Source organism: Danio rerio, chromosome 15 (assembly GCF_049306965.1).
Source record: "Danio rerio strain Tuebingen ecotype United States chromosome 15, GRCz12tu, whole genome shotgun sequence".
Classification (NCBI taxonomy): domain Eukaryota; kingdom Metazoa; phylum Chordata; class Actinopteri; order Cypriniformes; family Danionidae; genus Danio; species Danio rerio.
Window position 1 is genome coordinate 10,197,501 of NC_133190.1, and position 19,943 is coordinate 10,217,443.

Below are 19,943 nucleotides of genomic sequence, written 5' to 3' on the forward strand. Positions count from 1 at the left end.
ACCACTAAACAAAAAACAATTTCTAAAACAGTTCTAGTTTCTCATTGTTTTTTTTTTTCATAGAGATTTTAGCATATTAAAATAAAAACATGCATATTAAAATATAAACATTAATTTGGAGCAAATAGTATAAGGAAATTGTTCAAAAAGACACAATATGGACAATCATGGATAAAAATAATGTACCTACTTAAAAATATTGAATATGTTCAGTTTATAGACACAACATATTCTCCTAATCTCTTAAGACATCTATATAACCAGGCCAAAAACAAACAAATTATTTAAACATAAAAAAATAAGTCAATAATCCGATAACTATTTATATAGAGGTAATGCAGCTTTATTTTTATTTCTTGTACATTAGAACATGTTCTGTTTAACAGTATCATTTTCTGACTAAAAATGAAGACTATAATACTATTTACAGAAAATATACACTAAAAGGGACAGTTAACCCACAAACTATGGTTCCGAAAGGTGGTTCCAAACCATTTTCTTATTCTGTCGAACACAAATGAAGATATTTTGAAGAATGTTAGAAACTGGCAACCATTGACATCCATGGGAAAAACAAATAGTATAGAAGTAAATGTTTACAGGTGTCCAATATTTAAAAAACATTTCTTCTTCTATATTCAACAGAACAGAGAAACAGGTTTGTGTAAAGGTAGGCGTAAATGATGGCAGAATTTTCAGTTTTTCATGTCATATATTGTACTGTAGTCTACTATTGACATAATTTGAAGCATTAGATGACAAAAAAGTGTAATTAAGGACGTCAATATGTATTATATATTATATACAGTTAATTTCAGAATTATAAGAATTTCTAAACATAATAATTAATAACTCATCTCTAACAACTGATTTATTTTATCTGACAGTAAATAATAGATATATTATAAATAGATATTTTTAAAGACACAGCTATACAGCTTAAAGTGACATTTAAAACCTAACTATGTTAATTAGGTTAACTGGACAGGGGTGCATTTCCCAAAGCTATTGTTAGCCAACTAAGGTCGCAAGTTCCTTCATTGCAAAGTTTGTTGATTTGCCATTTTCCAAATCCGTCGCTCCAACGAACATTGTTAGAAACATAGTTTCTGGCTGTGTCTCCAGACACAATTTCCACTTATCCCCCATGCCCTATTCATTAAGAAAATCCTAACATTCAAAGTTGGAATTATTAAAAATAAAAAAGCATTAAGGTCATCTCTCTTAGATGTAATTTGCTTTCAAACTAATTTTCCAGTTCAGTTTTAGCGAACTTCATGTTTACAGTTGTGCTCCTTTCGCAGTGCACTTTGAAAACATTGATGTCATTTTGTAGATGTCATGTTATTTAAAAACGGAATTTATGTTACGTCTCCAAAGCTTGTACTGTGAAAATTTCTTTGCTCTGTTAAACATCATTTGGGAAATATCTATAAAAAAGAAGAAGAAAATCAAAGAGGGGCTAATAATTCTGTCTTCAACTGTATATAATAAACTGTATATCATTATATATTTATGCTTTGCAACCGAATTTTTACTAATGTGTAAGCATGTGTATGACCCATAAATAACTGTATTTGTATAGTTTGAGAGAGTTGTAAATCATCCAGTGTGCTAAAGTTGGATTTTAATTTGATTAACTTCTAGAACAATGGATAATGCAGAATTTTCAGTTACTGAACATGGTTGTAAAATGCATTAAAATAATAATTTGGACTAATGGCCTAGACTAAATAATTAACAACCACATAGCTCAAAATAGATAAGTCTTTAATGGTTTATTAAAAACAAATTGCCCTAAGAAGGATATGACTGTGTTTTTTTACGCCCCGAACCAAACATTTGCATTCAATAGATAGCTTTGTGGAACATATTACTCTATTGTAAACGTTTACAGCAGAAACATAGACATGGTTCTACTGTGGCTTATATGGAGTTAGTATAAGACAGGAGATGAGGTGGCACAGTAGTAAGGGTAAGCTGCTGTTTATAGGCTATATTCCTGCACAAGGATTGAAGAGATTAACTAGCTTTTCCCAAACCTTTGTTTGGAGCTTTGCTATAACAAACACCCATGCACAATGTTGCAATGAAAATATCAATACAGTGAGTTTAAATAACTGAAGAAAGGGATTGTAAGATTGTAATGGATTACATTGCAAATACTGGTAACACTTTAAAATAATATTATATTAGTTAACATTATAGTTCATTTACTGTATATACTAACATGAACAAGCAATTAGTACTACATTTATTATGGTATGTATGGTATTTGTTAGCATTAATGTTATTTAAGTAAAATAATGCTTGTTAGTGTTAACTCACTGTGCATTAACTAAATTCAATTTTCGATTTTAAAAATGCATTAGTTAATGTTGAACTATGTTGAACAGGTTATAACTGTTACAACCTGTGTGTTTTGTGACATTCTAGTAGTGTGATATTCTAGTAGTATTTATTGGTTTCAAAATGACACAAACAGAAGATAAATAATTACTAGTAAACCCATAGGACAATTACAGTTTTCATTAAAACCAATATAATTTCCATTTTAACTATTAAATTATTGCAAACAAATGCCGAAGCAGAATGTTGCAGTGAAAAATATTAATAAAGTAATTCAAAAACCATAGAACCATTATAAAACATTGTGTAATGTAAGGATGCTGTCAATGGAGGTGTGGATCCACATGCAGTTCTTTAATAATAAGAGTAGTGAGACAGGTAATGGTCAAAACAGGTGCAAAACAGTAGCATAAAGGTAATAAAAAATACGTGATCAGAGTATTGGCAAAAGATCAGGGTAGGCAACAAAGAGTCGAAACAGTTAAAGCAAGGATTGAAACACAGCAAGACAAACAAGGAACACGGCTTTGTAATGTTACATGGGTTAAAGCAAGACTCAGCAATGTGTGTTACGAGGAGAAGTGTATTTATAGTCAAATTAATGACTTACTGATAAGCTTCAGCAGCGTGTCTGTGTGTATGTCATCATGATGCGGAATAGGTGTGTATGAACAGGTAAAATGGGATTTGTAGTTGTTTTGGTGGCAGATTTCTCCAGCAGTCTCTGTGGACTACAGTGCTCAGCATATATAAGTACACCCCTTACAAATTCTTATAAATTTTAAATTTAATTAATTTTAAATAAGAAGCTATACAATATTATATTTGTGCATATACTTTAGATTAGTCAGTACTGAAGCCAAATCTGGAGCTTACCTAACAAAATAATTTATGATAAAAAGTACACCCAATTTTATATGTTATAGAAAAAAATATTAAATACAAATTTAAAAAATCAAGAGAAGCAAAAATAAATAAATAAATAAATAAAATAATAAATAAATAAATTTGGTTAAAATTTTGTAGATTGTATTTGTTGTAATATATTGATTGAATTTAATTATATTATCTTTCAATTTCTCAATATGTTTGGTGACTAAAATATTATTTTCATAATTATGTTTAATAAATCTGTTTTGTTTAAATGCACTAATAGAAATTGCCTAAGGGATAGAAATATTCGCTTTCAAAATTTGGCATACTCAGTTATGCTGAGCCCTGTAGATCGCTGGTGGTTGTGACAGAATCTAATGGATTACACTACAAACATCTTTAAAAACATTAAACACCATGGCATTTTAACCATTAAGTCCTATACATTTTTATGGATTGGAGTGTGTTTTGGGACATTTTTAATTAAGATTTATTTGGTTTTAACATGCCACCAATAGAGGACAAAAATACCAGTAGAAACCTAAAAAACCAATGCAGTTTCCATTAAAACCAAAATAATTTACACAAATTCCATAAATTCTGTAATGTTTCAATAGTTTTTATAAGCAGGGAATGCAGCATATAAGCCTGAATCAAAACTTCTATCGAGATATGAATCATCCAAGACAGAACCGAGCCATTGAGGCTAAATGAGTGGGTGGGTGGGTGGGTTTAAGTTATTGTTGACAGGGAGACAAACTGCAAGGCGTCTTTTGGGCTGACCTCGGCTATTTTTAGTCACTGTAGGAAGGAGGAGAAACTAAGAATTTAAAGTGGTCTCTTTAAGCACCTGCTGACAGCACTCAACCTGCATCCCATTGCCTATCAATCATCTCTGGGCTTCAAAAACTGTACAAAACATTGCTCTCAGTAAAGACTTACTAGACTTAAAGACTTCTCAATCAAAAACACTTCCTAGTGTTCTTAAAGGGGTTTCATTCACAGGGAAAACTCTCTGCATGTCGTCTAAAGGTGCTAGTATAAGCAGAGCGATAGCTCACAGGCTAATACCGTGGCTAATCCATTCAGAATTACCTCAGCGCTAATGCCATTCATGTCAGCGCTGAATGGTGGCCCTAGCAGCAGGTGGATGGACTATTTTTAACCTGAACGTAATGTGTAAGAGTCCTTTAGCTTCATACACAACTGTCTATTGTCATGGCAGGCCAGGTGGCCTGACTGACTTGTTTGACGTAGGTAGCTTAGCAAACTTGCGCAGCTTTAGCAATAGTGCTATCTGTATGTAAACAAACGCAAAGCTAATGATGTTACTAGTTAACCAAAGAAGTTCTGCAATGTCAGATTTAATAAAAATGATTAACAGATATATGTTCAGTGTTCACTTTTGATCAGAAAAGTTAGCAATAAAAGGATAACTTGTTTTATTGAATAACAGCTGAATTACAATCCAGACAAAGTATAATCCTGAAGGGTTTTTGTCTTAAGATAATGACCGTCTCATTACATTATCTCAGTTATTGCAAAGCTACTTGCTAAATAAATAAATAAATGGTTTTGAAATATTGATTATAGTTGAAGAAAGATGCCAGAGTTAAACAAGAGAGATGTGAAAAAAGCACTGCTATGTGGGACTTCAGTTGATTTGGTATTAGTTCAACAGTCATATAAACATTATATTTCAAATAGACATGTTGTTAATTTACATAGGTTTATATTTTACTTAAAATAAATATCCTCCTATCTCCTACCTATTTAAAGGTAAATTATCATTATGCCCACAAAGTACACATTGTATACACATAAACACCTACTATATAGGTGTAAATACATGATTTTATACTTATATTTGAATGAATGCTACTACATTTTCATTCATTCATACACAGTGCTTTGTCCCAAGCAATATCACACATACATGTATATCTTAGTCACATAATCAAAACAAATATATAAACCTGACTGAAATGACAGCATAGGATTTGACCCAACAATGTAAAAAGCCCAGTATCTTACCCTCACCTTTACTGCTCATTTTGGAGTCTTCATGGACCGATTCCTCTCTTGTCTGTGTCTATGTGTCCCTGATCTCTGAAACCCCTAAAGCTGTTTTTGGCTGGGTCTGCTCTGTCAGCAGCCCCCCTGGCCCAACAACCCAAAAATAAAGCTGCACAATTGTACCCGCCCCATTAAAGAAGACAGAGGCACTTAGACTGAGGATACCAATACACTCACTCACAAATATCTACATACATCTGCCTGGTGTAAGTTCAGTCAAGTTGAAACCATGACATATAGTAATACCACTGTAAATTGATAACATACACTATTAAAATAAAAGGAACTAACACAGACTTTTCACAGTGATGCTATTTTGGTTCTCTAATTTAGCAGTTCTTAAAATAACAATTCCATTTTAGTTATCTAAAGCATACTTTTCAGACAAGGTGGTACCCTAAGTTACTTTTTGAACATAGTGTCCCACAGTGCACTTGCAGCCAATCAAAAGTAATGGGCGTGTCTAGAAGATATATAAAAAGTTTTGATTGGGTCATGGGTATTTATATTTTGGTGTTCTCAAATATCAGCATCTTTTATAATTCAGTGTCTTAAGAAAGGTGATCATGAACCATTTTGATATTGAATTGAATTTATTTCAAAGCTGAAATTTGTTAAAATTTGTGAAAATTGCCTTCAATGTTGTCCAAGTTCTTAGCAATTCATATTACTAACGACAATGTAGAATAAATGATTGTTGTAATAAAATAGAAATATATATCTAATTTGTATTTGTATTTGTAAATTGTATTGTTGGCTATCTTGACAAATAGACCCATGGTTTTGTATAAAATAAAATAAAATTAAATTAAATATGAGAATGCCTTGATCTTTAATGATTTAATTAGGACAGTTAGGTCAGACTTTGATTAGACAAAAGTCTTGTCTCTTAACAGAAACAATGTAAAGTATAGAATAAAAAGTCATAAGCTTAGATGACTGGATCCATATATCTCTGCAATGACTAAAATAACTTATTAATAAAGTCATCTGGAATGGCAAAGAAGCATTCTTGCAGGAGTTCATCAAGATTCTTTGGATTCATGTTTAATGCCTCCTCCATCTTACCCCGAACATGCTCAATAATGTTCAAGTTTGGTGACTGGGCTGGCCAATCCTGGAGCACCAAACTTGACTGATTTCTATGAGAATTTTGGGTCCATGAATGTTCCAATAGGTCTTCTGCAGTATTTGTGATGGTTGGGATAGCAAATTATTCACCTGAAAAATCTACCTTCTGCTACTAGTAAAGCTATTATTTGTTGATCGACTACAAGACTTTTGTCAGGTAGTGTACAATATCATGTTTTTAGTCATTGTTACCATTGACAGGTTATACTTGTGTCTGCTTGACCAGTGTTCATAGGCCCTGCTGTAAGAGCACTGGCTAAGTGAATAATGCCTATAATGTAGGTTTTGGCAGATCTTGATAATTAATATTCAACAGTGCACTATAGCAGCATTTTACCACCACCCTTCTAACCTCCATGATGGAAATGTATGCCATCCGTAATGGATGTGGGGTGTACAGCACATGCAGACAGCATGACTCTGCTTTCACTGCTCTGTGAAGAATAATGAAGACGCACTGGCCAGAAATCCACTCAGCCTATTATAGAAACAGCCCCTGGAGTGCATTACCATGGCAATGGAAACTGTACTCTCCAATAAAACGTAAGCATTTGTGTTAGCATGTGGGAAGCCTGTGCTGCCCGTGAATGACAGAAACCATATCCCCAGGATCTGCTTTACATATTGACATATTGAGTAATGAATTGCTGTCAGAAACTAGAAAAATGTGTCACTCAAGCAATCAGGGAGAATCAGATTAATGCTCTTGAGAAGAGAAGTGCAGTCTAACCTGCTATCTGGATGTGAATGGTTGGTCCCTCTGATAGGCTGAGACTCGAGAACCACTGCTTGCAGGTCTGCTCTTCCTGAGTGTTTGGACCAACGGAAGGAGGCATTGTGTGTGACGCTTCCGCCGTCTGCAGAGTGGCTGTGGTTTCCGTGGCAACAGCAGGGTCTGATGCGGGAAGCTGCGGTACTGCCAAGATAATCCGCAATTATTCATCAAATATTTATTTTTAATGATTTATTCAAAAGATTAAACAAAATAATCAAGGATTTTTAATAAATATATACATAACATAAAATATTAGGTTAAACATCACATATAAAAGAGCATTTTAAGCATATTACAGCATGACTGAGTACACCATCTCACAAATAGCTTCTATAGGATGCTTTACAATAATATATTTGTGTATATGCATCAGATTAATCAGTGTCAAAGCCCAAACTGAAACAAATCTAACAATAAATAAATAAACAAATAGATAAATAAAAAGATTGAATAAATGAATAAATAAATAAATAGATAAAAGAATGAATAAATAAATAAATAAATAAATGAATGAATGAATGAATGAATAAATGAATAAATAAATAAATAAATAAATAATGAATGAATAAATAAGTAAATAAATAAATAAATAAATAAATAAATAAATAAATAAATAAATAAATAAATAAATGAATGAATGAATGAATGAATGAATGAATGAATAAAGGTCACATTCCAGAAATTACTACACCCAAATTGGAAATTATTAATTAAACATTTAATTAACAGGAACAATCATAAGAAACATTAAATTTTGATGAAATTTTGTAATTTGTCATTTTTTTCAATCTTTTTTTTTTTGAGTTTAATTGAATTATCTTTCTATCCCGAAAGATGTTAGGTGACCAAACTCTTATTTTAATAGGCATAACTGTTCATTAAAAAATGAAAATGTGTTTAAATGCATCGAACTATATTGGCTCTATTTACTGAGAATTTGATAAAACTATTAATTTATGGTGTATTCATTTATGCTGAGCACTGTATACACAGCACTGTATACAAGCCTAAAAAATGTTAATAACATACAGTATTTACAAAAGAGCACTGATGAAAATTAGATGCAATGGTTTGGTGGTGTTTTCTGTAGCAAGAGTTTGGCATTTTATAAAATATTATGACAGAGTGAATGCAAACAATTATCAGAAGCTCCTATACTGTAGGTACATGTGGTTCTTAATAGGTGTCCTAACATTTTATCCTACCCATCAGATTATGCTACCAACACTGTATTTGAATGGTTCTGAGGTTGGGGTTAGGGATTATGTAAGTTAGGGTGATATTACAGCTTCATATCACACTACTCCACATTGAATTTACACTAGTAGCAAAATCTGATGGGTAGCATATTGCATAATCAAAATGTGCTACATACTTTTTGAATGGGAGGTAGGACAATTAGACAAGATAGGGCACCAGCATTCATCACTCAGACTACCTTTACACACAATGTAGCCAAAAAACACCAAAACATTTTTCCCTTGATAAAAAAATTATCCTTTTCAAATCTCTCCAATTGTACACATGTAAAAATGGCTAACAATTATGTATTGTATATGCCAGGCCAGTATTTGTCTGATCACCTTGTTAGAAAACAGTACCTGTAGGAAAGTGAAGATAGAATTTGCTGTGCATGATGCATCTCCCTTTTGGCTTGTAATGTGAGGTAAATCCACACTTTGCAACAGAAGTGTTAGAAACAGTACCACATACTCCACTATATATGTATGTGTACACATACAAGACAATGGCAGAGTCTTAAAAAACGTACACTTTTTTTCAAATTTATGCATTTTCAGTCCCAAAAACACTGTTGCCATGTAAATAAAAATGCCAGCCCAGAGTCCTGATGTAAACTTGATAGAAAATCTCAGCAAAATCTTTGGGAACAAAGTTTATACTACAGTGACCACTTTTTTGTAGTATTATCAGGGCTTAACTTGTGCCAGAACACGCAGGCACCTCATTATAACAATGCCCCTCCTCAACCTCCCTTCTCCCTCATCCGCTGTTCACTTCCTCTTTATTCCTTGACCCTGCAACCCAGGGGTGTCAAACGCAATTCCTAGAGGGCCGAAGCCCTGCACAGTTTAGTTCCAACCCTGCTCCAACACACTTACCTGTATAGGATTCAAACAAGCCTGAAGAACTCAATTAGTTTGATCAGGTGTGTTTAATTAGGGTTGGAACTAAACTGTGCAGAGCTGCGGCTTTTTTGGATCTGAGTTTGACACCTGTGCTGCAACCCATCTTCACTGACATCTGCTACAACCCCGCCCCGCTCACTTTTTCAGTGACACCCCTCCGCTATCCACCGCACCAACACAAACACACACACACACACACACACACACACACACACATATATATATATATATATATATATATATATATATATATATATATATATATATATATATGTATATGTATATATGTATATAAGTATACAACAAGAGCAAGGTCCGCTAACGTTCAGATTTTTGTACTTGAGCGTTTCGCGCAAAATAAGCGATACACGAGTTAAGTGTGCCATTTGCGCGAATTGTGCCGCAGGATGTCTATTTGCTTTTTTGCCTTGACTTAACATGTAAATTACTCGCGCTTGATGCTTCTTCTGTGTCTGGCTTGAACGCAAAATTACAGCCTCACTCTTGTGTATTACTCCGCCCACATAGAATGACAGCAGTTCGACAAATATTGCTGCTTTTGGACAACACAATGTACTTTTGAGGCTTTTTTAGTTGAGATGTAGTTATTTAGATTACAGTTTATTTATAAGGATAGTTCCTATTTTACATATTTATAATTTTGCCGATTCAGCACGTCAGCATCCATCAGTCCGTCATACTGAGCAGAGCAAAGACTGTTGACGCTCCGCCACAAGATGGCGACAGAAACCGCATAATAAGCTCTTAGAGGAGAAGAACTCGGCATAATTTCAAACCACAGCTGATCAAATCAATAAAAATTGGTAAGTGACTTTCTAAGTTGGTCTCTCTTTTGCATGTTGTAGTGCTGTATTTATACCATAGAATTCTGGTAGTGTTTGCTTTGGCTTTTTCGCGGTGATATACTGTGATATCCCGATTGCAACAGAGAAATACTGGGAAATGTCTCTAGAGTGTTGGCATTTCATGCCATTCAGCCTTATAATCTTAAAATGTGAGCAAAATCTTGTTTTGTCATCACTTTAGATATTACGCAAGAGAATCATTCAAATACTAGCTCTAAAGTGACATTGGTAAATTAGTAAGTTTTTGCCTTTCTGACGTCAGCTGCAGATTTTGAGACTCTCCATGTTTGATTTTTCTTTTTTATATACACAATTATGTTGTTGAAGTGTTGTATAAATGCAGTATAACACTCATAGCAGTGCGATATGGCTGTATATCATCACTGATGGGACAGTACCCTTATGATTTTGCTCATATATATAAAATGATTGCCACATTGCTAATGTTTTGAATTAACTTCCATGTCACAATCAAACTCTTCCCATCAGAAATCTATCCTTAAAAGCAAGTCATTGTCTATTTTGAACAAATATAACCTAATCTAACCTGCACACATGCAAATATGGCGGTAATTTAAAGAGCACCTGTTATTTGCTCTTCTTGATGACTGCATGTTAAGTTGTAACTTTGGATGCCTGAGATCTTCTCCGCTGTGTCCCAAGTCCCTGTGTCTTTATCCTGAAGCGTCTCCAGACTCTGTGTCTCTACAGTCCACATCTGGCTCTCCTCCTCCACGTCTCCCTCCCCGTCTAGAGTCAAGAAGGCATGAGGGTCCCACTCGACAGCGGGCGAGTCTGGAGGTGGCTGTGTCTCCAGAGTATCCGTGCGGTGCAGTGACCCGCGGCCGCTCCTCGGCCCAGTCCTGCGCCGCCCTGAGTCTCTCCGTGATGTGCCATCGCTCTCTGAGAAGGCAATGTAGGAGAAGGTGAGCTCAAATGAGTTCTGACGTGGCGTCCCCCATACAGATGAGCTGCTGAGACATGCATCGTCATCCTCCAGGCCTTCATCATCCTCGTCTGACCATTCTCGGGCCGTCTGCAGCTCGGGGAAGTCAGACTCCTCATTTCCACCTGAGTGAACAGGGTGTGTGTTTATGACTGTGCTATAATAAATGTGGATATCAAGGCATGACCTTTAAAAATACTGTATTTGAAAATATTACCATCTGAGCAAGGAGGAGTGGAGTCAGGTGTTGAGTTCACTGTGCCAAATTCCTCTGAAAGCAAAAAAGCATTTATGAGACTCAATATTAAAGAATCACTTGTCATCTAATTAAGAAAAAGGTTTCAGTCAAGGTACTAAGATATCTCACCTTGGACAACAAAACCAGTAAAAAGGGTCGATTTTTGGAAAGTGAGTATTATACATCATCAGCTGACTAAATAATTTTTCCATTGTTGTTTGTTAAGACTACACACTATTTGGCTGAGATATAACTGTTCGAAAATCAAAAGAAAAAAATTACATTGCCCAAATTACCTTTAAAATTGTCAAAATAAGCTCAAATCAATGAATATTACTGATTGAGAATTAGATTTTGATATATTTTAGTTTAACTCTGTTTTGGGTGTTACATATTAGACCAGGGGTGTCCAAACTCAGTCCTGGAGGGCTGGTGTTCTGCTGACTTCAGCTCTAACTTGCTCCGACACACCTGTCAGGAAGTTTCTAGTATATCTAGGAAGAGCTTAATAAGTTAGTTCAGGGGTGTTTGATTAGGGTTATAGCTAAACTCTTCAGAACACTGGCCCTCCAGGACTGAGTTTGGACACCCCTGTGTTAGACAGAGAGCCACAGCACCAAATACAAGGAATCGGTAGACAACAACTGCTCCAATCTAGCAGCAGAACACAATTAGCTCACATTTTCTTTCTCTCTGAATCAAGCAATACAACATATTCTTGCATTGACCCACTTAAGCCCACTCACTGGCAACTACTGTATAGTTGCCAAAGTTCATACAGTAGCTGTTATTTTCCTTTTATGAGTAAATTTCTACATGTTATACATGTGTAATTTCTCAATGACATGCAAGAAAAACAATCAAACAAAAGATTTCAGGAAATAAAAAGGAGCTCATTTACTTCCTGTCATGTGAGGCTTTCAACTTCCTACTAATTTCAGGATGCAAAGCAAACCCTCCCAATTAAGGGCAATGTCCATGTTACTAAAAGCCAGAACCTAGCTCTCTGCAACTCTCGCATGGTCACCCACTGCAGCTAAGCAGGGCTGCGCCCAGTCAGTACCTGGATGGGAGACCACATGGGAAAGCGAGGTTGCTGCCGGAAGTGGTGTTAGTGAGGCCAGCAGGGGGTGCCCAACCTGTGGTCCGTGTGGGTCCTAATGCCCAACTATAGTGATGGGAACTCTATACTGCTCAGTGAGCACTGTCTTTCGGATGAGATATTAAACCGGGGTCTTGACTCTCTTTGGTCATTAAAAACCTCAGGATGTCCTTTGAAAAAGAGTAGGGGTTTTATTCCGGCATCCTGGCCAAATTTCCCCACTGGCCTCTGTCCATCATGGCCTCCTTACATCCCCATATCATAATTGGCTTCATCACTTTGTCTCATCTCCACCAATCAGATGGTGTGTGGTCTGGCGCAAAATGGCTGCCGTCGCGTCATCCAGGTGGATGCTGCACACTGGTGGTGGATGAGGAGAGCATAAATCAAATCAAGTTTGAAATCAAGTATAATCATATACGTGTGTGTGTGTGTTTGTGTGTGTGTGCGTGTGTGTGTGTGTGTGTGTGTGTGTGTGGACGAACAGCCAAACCATGTAGAAAAAGCAACGATTTAGACAATACCCATGTCTGTCTGGACAGCTGAGCTTAAGGTTGTGACTGCATTTGGTTGTAGTTTTGTGTTGTGTTTTCACAGCAGGAGTTCATTATTCTCTGTGTTCTTTTAAATCTTTGTTGGAGAGGGAACAGTAAAGCCTGATTTATACTTCTGCGTCAAAAGACCGGCGTAACCCACGGCGCAGGCAACGCGCGTGGCTGTGCATTTATACTTCTGCGCGCTGTCTCTGCCGGTCTGCATTAACACTTCCGAAACGCTAGTTGGCAGTGAGGTGTAAATGTTCCTCTGTGTCAAGTTTCTTCGCTACTTTTTTGCATTTCCTGAACACTTCCGGGATGTACAAGTGGCTCAAACTCGCTCATTTTGAGGCAGGAACCGGCGGACGTGCAACAACTTTAACTATGAGGTAAACACATAACAAAACTTTCCATCCGGAGCTCCTTCACGGGACTCCACACTTGTAAACAATCGCTCGCGCGGCGTCGCGCCATTCGCGCGCCTCTCGGTCCCGCCCAGACTCGTCAGCGCTACCAAGCCGACCAATCACAGAGCTTATGCTACGCGTCGTTGCGACGTGTAGTTACATTTTTTGAGAGGTGCACGTCAGTGACGGCGATGGCCACGGCGAAGGGCTATGCGTCAGCGCCGTAGCATACGCCGGTGTTTGACGCAGAAGTATAAATCAGGCTTAAGAGGTTTATTTTACTCTCACGGTTTTGTGTGTTTACTTTGAAGTAAAGATATCAATTATTTTTAAATAGAGTATTATGAGAGCAAAAAAAATAAAAATAAAAAATAAAAAATACATAAAAAATAAATAAATAAACATTAAACAAGCCCAATAACCTTGACTTATTAACTTAATAACATATTATTTCCCAATTAACCATTATTTATGTACTTACAAAGTATTTTGCCTACCTTGCTTATTTATCTCTTGAAAAATATGTTTTGTTTGGTTGAATCTAGAGACCTGCATGTTTATGTTGATATATATATATATATATATATATATATATATATATATATATATATATATATATATATATATATATATATATATATATATATATATATATATATACAAAACAAAACCATCAACATGAAAATTGCCTTTATTTGGGAAGGTTTGCCCCCATTTTGCATCCTGGAATTAGGAAGTTAAAAGCTCCATGTGACAGGAAGTAAATCAATTTCTTATTTTCTTTACTGACATTATTTTTTTGGTTGTTTGCTTGCATGCCATTGAGAAATTAGACATGGATAACATGTAAAAAAAAAACAAACAAACTTTAAAATAAAAGTGGCAACTATAAACTTCGACAACTAAAGATGCCATCTGGCTTAAATGGGAATACACTGAAACCCTAATAAGCTTACTGAACAAAATTAATTGAGTAAACTCATTGCCTCAATTTAATTATATTTAATTACATTATAATTATTCATCATAATGTGAATAAAAGGCTATTATTTTTGTAAAAAAAATATTTTAAAATGTTTTCATAGTATATTATTACACACACACACACACACACACACACACACACACATACACACACGTGAAATTGTTGACTGAATTAAATTAATTGAGTAAACTTGTTGCTTCAATTTATTTGAGTAATGGTGTCTCCCAAAACTTGCATATTTAACATATTTATGTAACTTGCTGGTTTTGTAGACCATACTTAAATTGTTCAGTTCACCAAACTTAGTTCTGAGTTTTGGGAGATTCCAATTCTCAAATAAATTGAGGCAACGAGTTTACTCAATTAATTTAATTCAGTCAACTTTTTCATGTGTGTACATGCGTAAAAATATACTATGAAATTTTTTTAAATAATGTTTAAATAATATTTAACAAAGAATAAGTAGCCATTTATTTACATTATTATGAATAACTATACCTGAGGCCATTTGTTTTCTGATTTAAAAAAGACCTTGTACCTAAAAGGTTGCACATATTAGAATTTTACAGTCAAGACTATTTGATTATATTTTGAGCTCACTACACTTGAAATCTTGAGTTTATGCATTTTCATGGTACATAAGTTAAATCAACTCACTTTTTAAGTGATATAACCAAAATGCTAAATTTTTAAGTTATTTTCAGTCAACTTTACTTAATTATTTAAGTAAATATAACATTAGGGTTTACAGTGTATATAATCTGATTTAAATCCATACTTTGAAACACATCTGCTATACTAATTAAAACGAATTGTTTCATGTCGATCAAACAGTTCCTGCTAAGAATAAACTGTACAGTGCCTCAGCCAGCTCATGTCTATTTGAATATTATGGAGGTCCGTCCATAAAAAAGACCTGAGATAATAAACTCAGAGCCTCCATTTCACATTGGGATGACTGATACAAACCAATAGACAGACCTTTAGATCTTTAATTGAGAAATCTCCTTTGCTTTGCTAAAATATAATTATGAGATTAGAATTTTTGTTGTAGGCTATAGAAAATGTATTTAATGCTAGTTTAATATATTAGTATTAATTGCTATGTTGCATATCCTGTGTTAAAAAAACCATTAAGCATGGCAAGATATCATTTTGTATTTTTTTCTTTTATTTATTTTTTATTTATTTGTTTTTTTCTAGGGATCTCAAAGAAGAGTTATTGTTGGTTTAAGTGAACAGATTTATGTGTACAAAATGTCCAATGTGTGTTAATATTTATTTTATGAAAGCAGCTATGCTGATAAAGAACCTTTTGTGAGAGTGAATATTGGCAAAACCCTTCAAAAAAAGCAATATTAAGCCATGTAGCACATGTTAATTTACTTTAATTCTTTTGTTTTTTGTGATTTGTCAACCCTTTTTCTTTTTATAATTGAATCATAATATTGTGTATATGTTTTACTAAAATTACACCCAATCTAAATAGTTAAATACACAGAATAAATTCAACAACATCCTTCAGACATATGGAAAGCAATAGATCTTACAATCTATTAAGTCGTACAGTATTACATTTGTTGTAACCTTGATATAATCTGCTGTAATCAGCAGTATTCAGTGTTTACACTCACACACAGTAGCACAAATTAGACAACTGTTACACCAAACCACAGCAAACGATTGCTAACAGCAAACACATATCACACAAAATACATTAGCTCACAACACAAGAGTCATGCAGATGCAGCACACACGAGCTCAGAGCGAGTACACACTGCAACATCAGCAAAACAGACAAGTGAATGAATGAGAGCTGGAGCAACACACAACCCAGATCAAGCATCAGACACAAAGCATCAACACGACAGCCATATACAGAGAGGCGTGAGGAAATAAAGGCTGGACTCACTGCAGTGGGAGAACCCTAAAACCTGACCCATGCTCCATCAAGGCACCGCTGGGCCCATCCAGTCTGGAGTCCCCCTCTCCCTGTATTAAATCTGCCTCTCGCTGTGTGCTCTTCATGCACCCCTCCCTCATTTAGTGCACTGCTGCTGGCCTCTCTCTCAGTCTCCTTCTCCCTCTCTCTCTCATTTTTCATCGCGCGGCCCCTCCCAGATTCACTCGCTCGCTCTTTCTCTGCTGCAGCCAATAGATGCTGGATGGAGAGAACTGACTGCATGTGTGTGTGTGCGTTTATGTGGTTTACAAGAAAAATCGTGTTTATATGGTATACACAAATGTATAATGACATTGGTTTGACCTAGTTGTACTCTATTATGCTGGTTCACAAGGACAATCCCTGTCTTTGTAATTCAAAACATTTAAAAATCACATTTAATGGGATCTATTGATACTCAATATTTGCTACAGGTTTCCTGTGAGTGTTTGGTTTAGATGTAGGGGTAGGGCAAAACCATATAATAAGTGGTTTTAGCGGCATAAAATACATTACGCCTATGGAGAGTCCTCATAAATCATATATACAAGTAGGTGTGTGTGTGAGTGATGTCAGTATGAGTGCATCCATGTGTGTGCTGCTCATCTCTGCCTGCACTCTGCCAACTTAGATCAGCATCTTCTTTAGGTCTGTCCACTTGCTTTAACTAGCATAAATATGACTTGACCTTGAAATGACATGTTTTTATTGTTATATTATTATAATTAATATGTTACATATGTATAGTTAAAGTGCTCTTATCCTTATATATTTTAACTATTTCTAAGAAAATATGTATAATAAAAAAATAATAAAAAATCCATGCTCAAAAACTATTTAATTTTCTTAAAATCTTCTTAGGAGCATCTCTTTTTTTCCGCAGTGTATGAAATGGTTGGTTTTAGAATCCTGAATCTCTAAATTTCTACTCTCTTATGCTGTGTTCACACCAGACGCAGTACACATGGATAAATCGCACAATTCTTGCGTAACTCGATTCTCGTAAATCGATCGAAAATTCACTGAGCAAAAGACACTGATTTGTGGGATGGGCAGGGCTTCTGCCTGCCCGGTGACTGTAGCTTCATTGCTAAATGGCTAACATGGATCTTATTAAGAGAATAGTTGCGTTTATGTGCTTCATCGATTTGCTTGGAGCAGTGTCAGAGCCCGCTAGATCCTTTCAGAGGTGCACCCAGCTCTGTGAGCTCATAAACTTAACCTGGATGATGGCAGCTTTCAGCGGTGCTTCCGACTAAGCCGAGACCAGTTTGATGAACTGTTGTCGATGTTGGCAGGAGGATTTTCCCCCAGGACACCAACAACAGGCGCTACGTCATAAAGACGCCCCCACAAAACCAAGCTCCTGATTGGTTATCGTGGTGCAAATGTCAGCTGAAGTTCAGGTTTTCGAACTTGAGCCATTCCATTGCGCGAATCGTGTCATTCGTGCTGCCTTATTCGCTCGTCTCACGCCACAGGTGTCTATTCGTGTCTTTGCATTGACTTAACATGTAAATCACTCGCACTTGACTCTTCCGCATCAGGTGTGAATGCAGCATTAGGGGCCGATCACACCAAACAGGCTATTACATTCCAAAAATGTGAGGCGCACCACACTGCCTTTTTTGTTGACAAGAAAAAAAAAAGCATGATGTGTTTTTTATGTCGCTAGGCAATGACTGAATCAGCTAAGTATTGTGCACGATTGCTCCGGATAACTTCAAACAGCAACCACAAGACTCTCATCCATCTTCAAAAGTTTCTGAAGTTTTCTTGACAACACAAACACTGCAGGTCCCTAAACCTCCTCTGCTTTCATTTGATTGGACAATCAAAAAGACGTGACAGACGTAACATGCTTTTTCTGCTCAGAGTTGACTTTTTTTAACTGCGAGCACATGGAGATTTTTTTTGTCTGCATAAGCAGTGCACATAATGCTCACTGTCCTTAGTAAATCATTCAAAAAAGGTGCCTCTCAACCCAAAAAGCGAGTTCGGTGGGATCGGCCACTTATGGTGCGTAAACATGGTTTGTTTTCTCCTACATAGGCTCATTCTGAAAACATACCCCTATATACATTTCTGGAGATTGTAAATTATGTAGCCAGAGGAACGTATGGCTGCATTTCATCCATATGGACGACTTTTCTGCTGTTACCAGTTTATCCAGCAGGTTGTGATGTACGTTGGCAGACTCGTGAAGCAGAGTTGAATGCGATGACTGGATTGGAGTCCGGTGAGGAACATACCATAACACACGTAAGACAAAAGCCAAAAAATAAAATAAACAAGTAACAAGGTGAGAATGTGGTAAAATCAGAAAACGTGGTAAAAATCAGGCTGCTGCAAGGGCTATTCTTTTTCTGGATTGCATTAGAAAACACTGTTGGTTGGGTTTAGGAAAGTGGGTGGTTGATGGTCAATCTGTACTTTTGAAAGCACTATTGGTTGGGTTTAGGGAAAAAGAAGGTTGGGTCAGTTGATTGGTTAGTCAGTCAGCCAGTCGGCGGCCTCTAGTGGATTTACGTGAGAAGAGCAGGTGCAAATGGTACACGCAAGAGAAATTTGAGATTTGAGGCCTCTAGTGGCCTCAAATCAAAAAAACAAAAACTTAAAACTGCAAAAATTGTAGCTCCTGGGATGTATTTGGCGCTCTCCAGAAATGGATATAGGGGTACATAATCAGAATGTGTCTGGGTTGGTTTTCTCCCTTAAGCCCAAATCAGACTGCAATTTTTAATAATCCCAAAACATTGTAACATGTCAGACTGCACAAACATTATTTCCATGTTACATTGTAAGATCTCAGTTGTCATAACATTAGACTGCTGTGCGTTTCCGAAAACCATCGTTAGCCATCTAAGGTCGCAAGTTCAGTCATTACAAACATTGCAGCTGACTAAATGGTCCATGTGATCCATGTAAGCAGGGCTTTACATTGGTTTGTTCATGCATATGTGAACAATCAGTCTGAGATTTCCCAAATAAGGATCTCTTGACATGCTGATAATCAAACCACAGCCATATCACCCTGCAGCCCAAGATTGGTGACTTACTGAAGCTAAAGCAGGGATGAGTATGGTTAGTACCTGAATATGGGAAGTCTAGGTTGCTCTTAGAAGTCTTTAGTGGGAGGCTAGCAGAGGGCACTCAATCTGTGATCTGTGTGAGTTCTAATGCCCCAGTAAAGTGAAGGGGACACCATACTGTCAGTGAGCGCCGTCTTTCGGATAAGACGTTAAACCGAGGTCCTGACTCTCTGTGGTCATTAAAAATCTCATGGCACATCTCGTAAAGAGTAGGGTTGTAACCACAGTGTCCTGTCCAAATTACCTCCATCGGCCTTTACCCATTATGGGCTCTCAATCATCCACATCGACCAAATTGACTGTATCACTGTCTCTCCACTCCCCCTATAGCTGGTGTGTGGTGAGCGCACAGGTGCCATTGTCCTGTGGCTGCCATTGCATCATCATAGTAAATGCTGCACACAGGTGGTGTTGTGGAGAGACCCCCTCATGATTGTGAAGCACTTTGGCTTTAGGGCCATACACAATACATACGCTA

The 19,943-nt window shown here is 36.2% G+C and overlaps 1 protein-coding gene across 3 annotated transcripts in view; it reads right to left on the bottom strand.

Annotated features, from left to right (window-relative positions):
* rtn2a (reticulon 2a) overlaps positions 1-16,481 on the bottom strand; it is a 32,249-nt gene extending 15,768 nt beyond the window's left edge. Inside the window, exons 1-4 of one of the 3 annotated variants that reach the window (XM_005157471.6) lie at positions 16,344-16,481; positions 11,381-11,434; positions 10,803-11,288; positions 7,160-7,345 (exon numbers count right to left, since the gene is read on the bottom strand). In XM_005157471.6, coding sequence (XP_005157528.1) covers positions 7,160-7,345; positions 10,803-11,288; positions 11,381-11,434; positions 16,344-16,374 — 757 coding nt within the window. In that variant the 5' untranslated portion in view covers positions 16,375-16,481. Of the gene's footprint in view, positions 1-5,256; positions 5,341-7,159; positions 7,346-10,802; positions 11,289-11,380; positions 11,435-16,343 lie in introns of those variants that run through there. The other 2 variants (NM_001029965.3, XM_005157472.6) reach the window with 2 other exon arrangements.
* Positions 16,482-19,943: the final 3,462 nt, after the last annotated feature.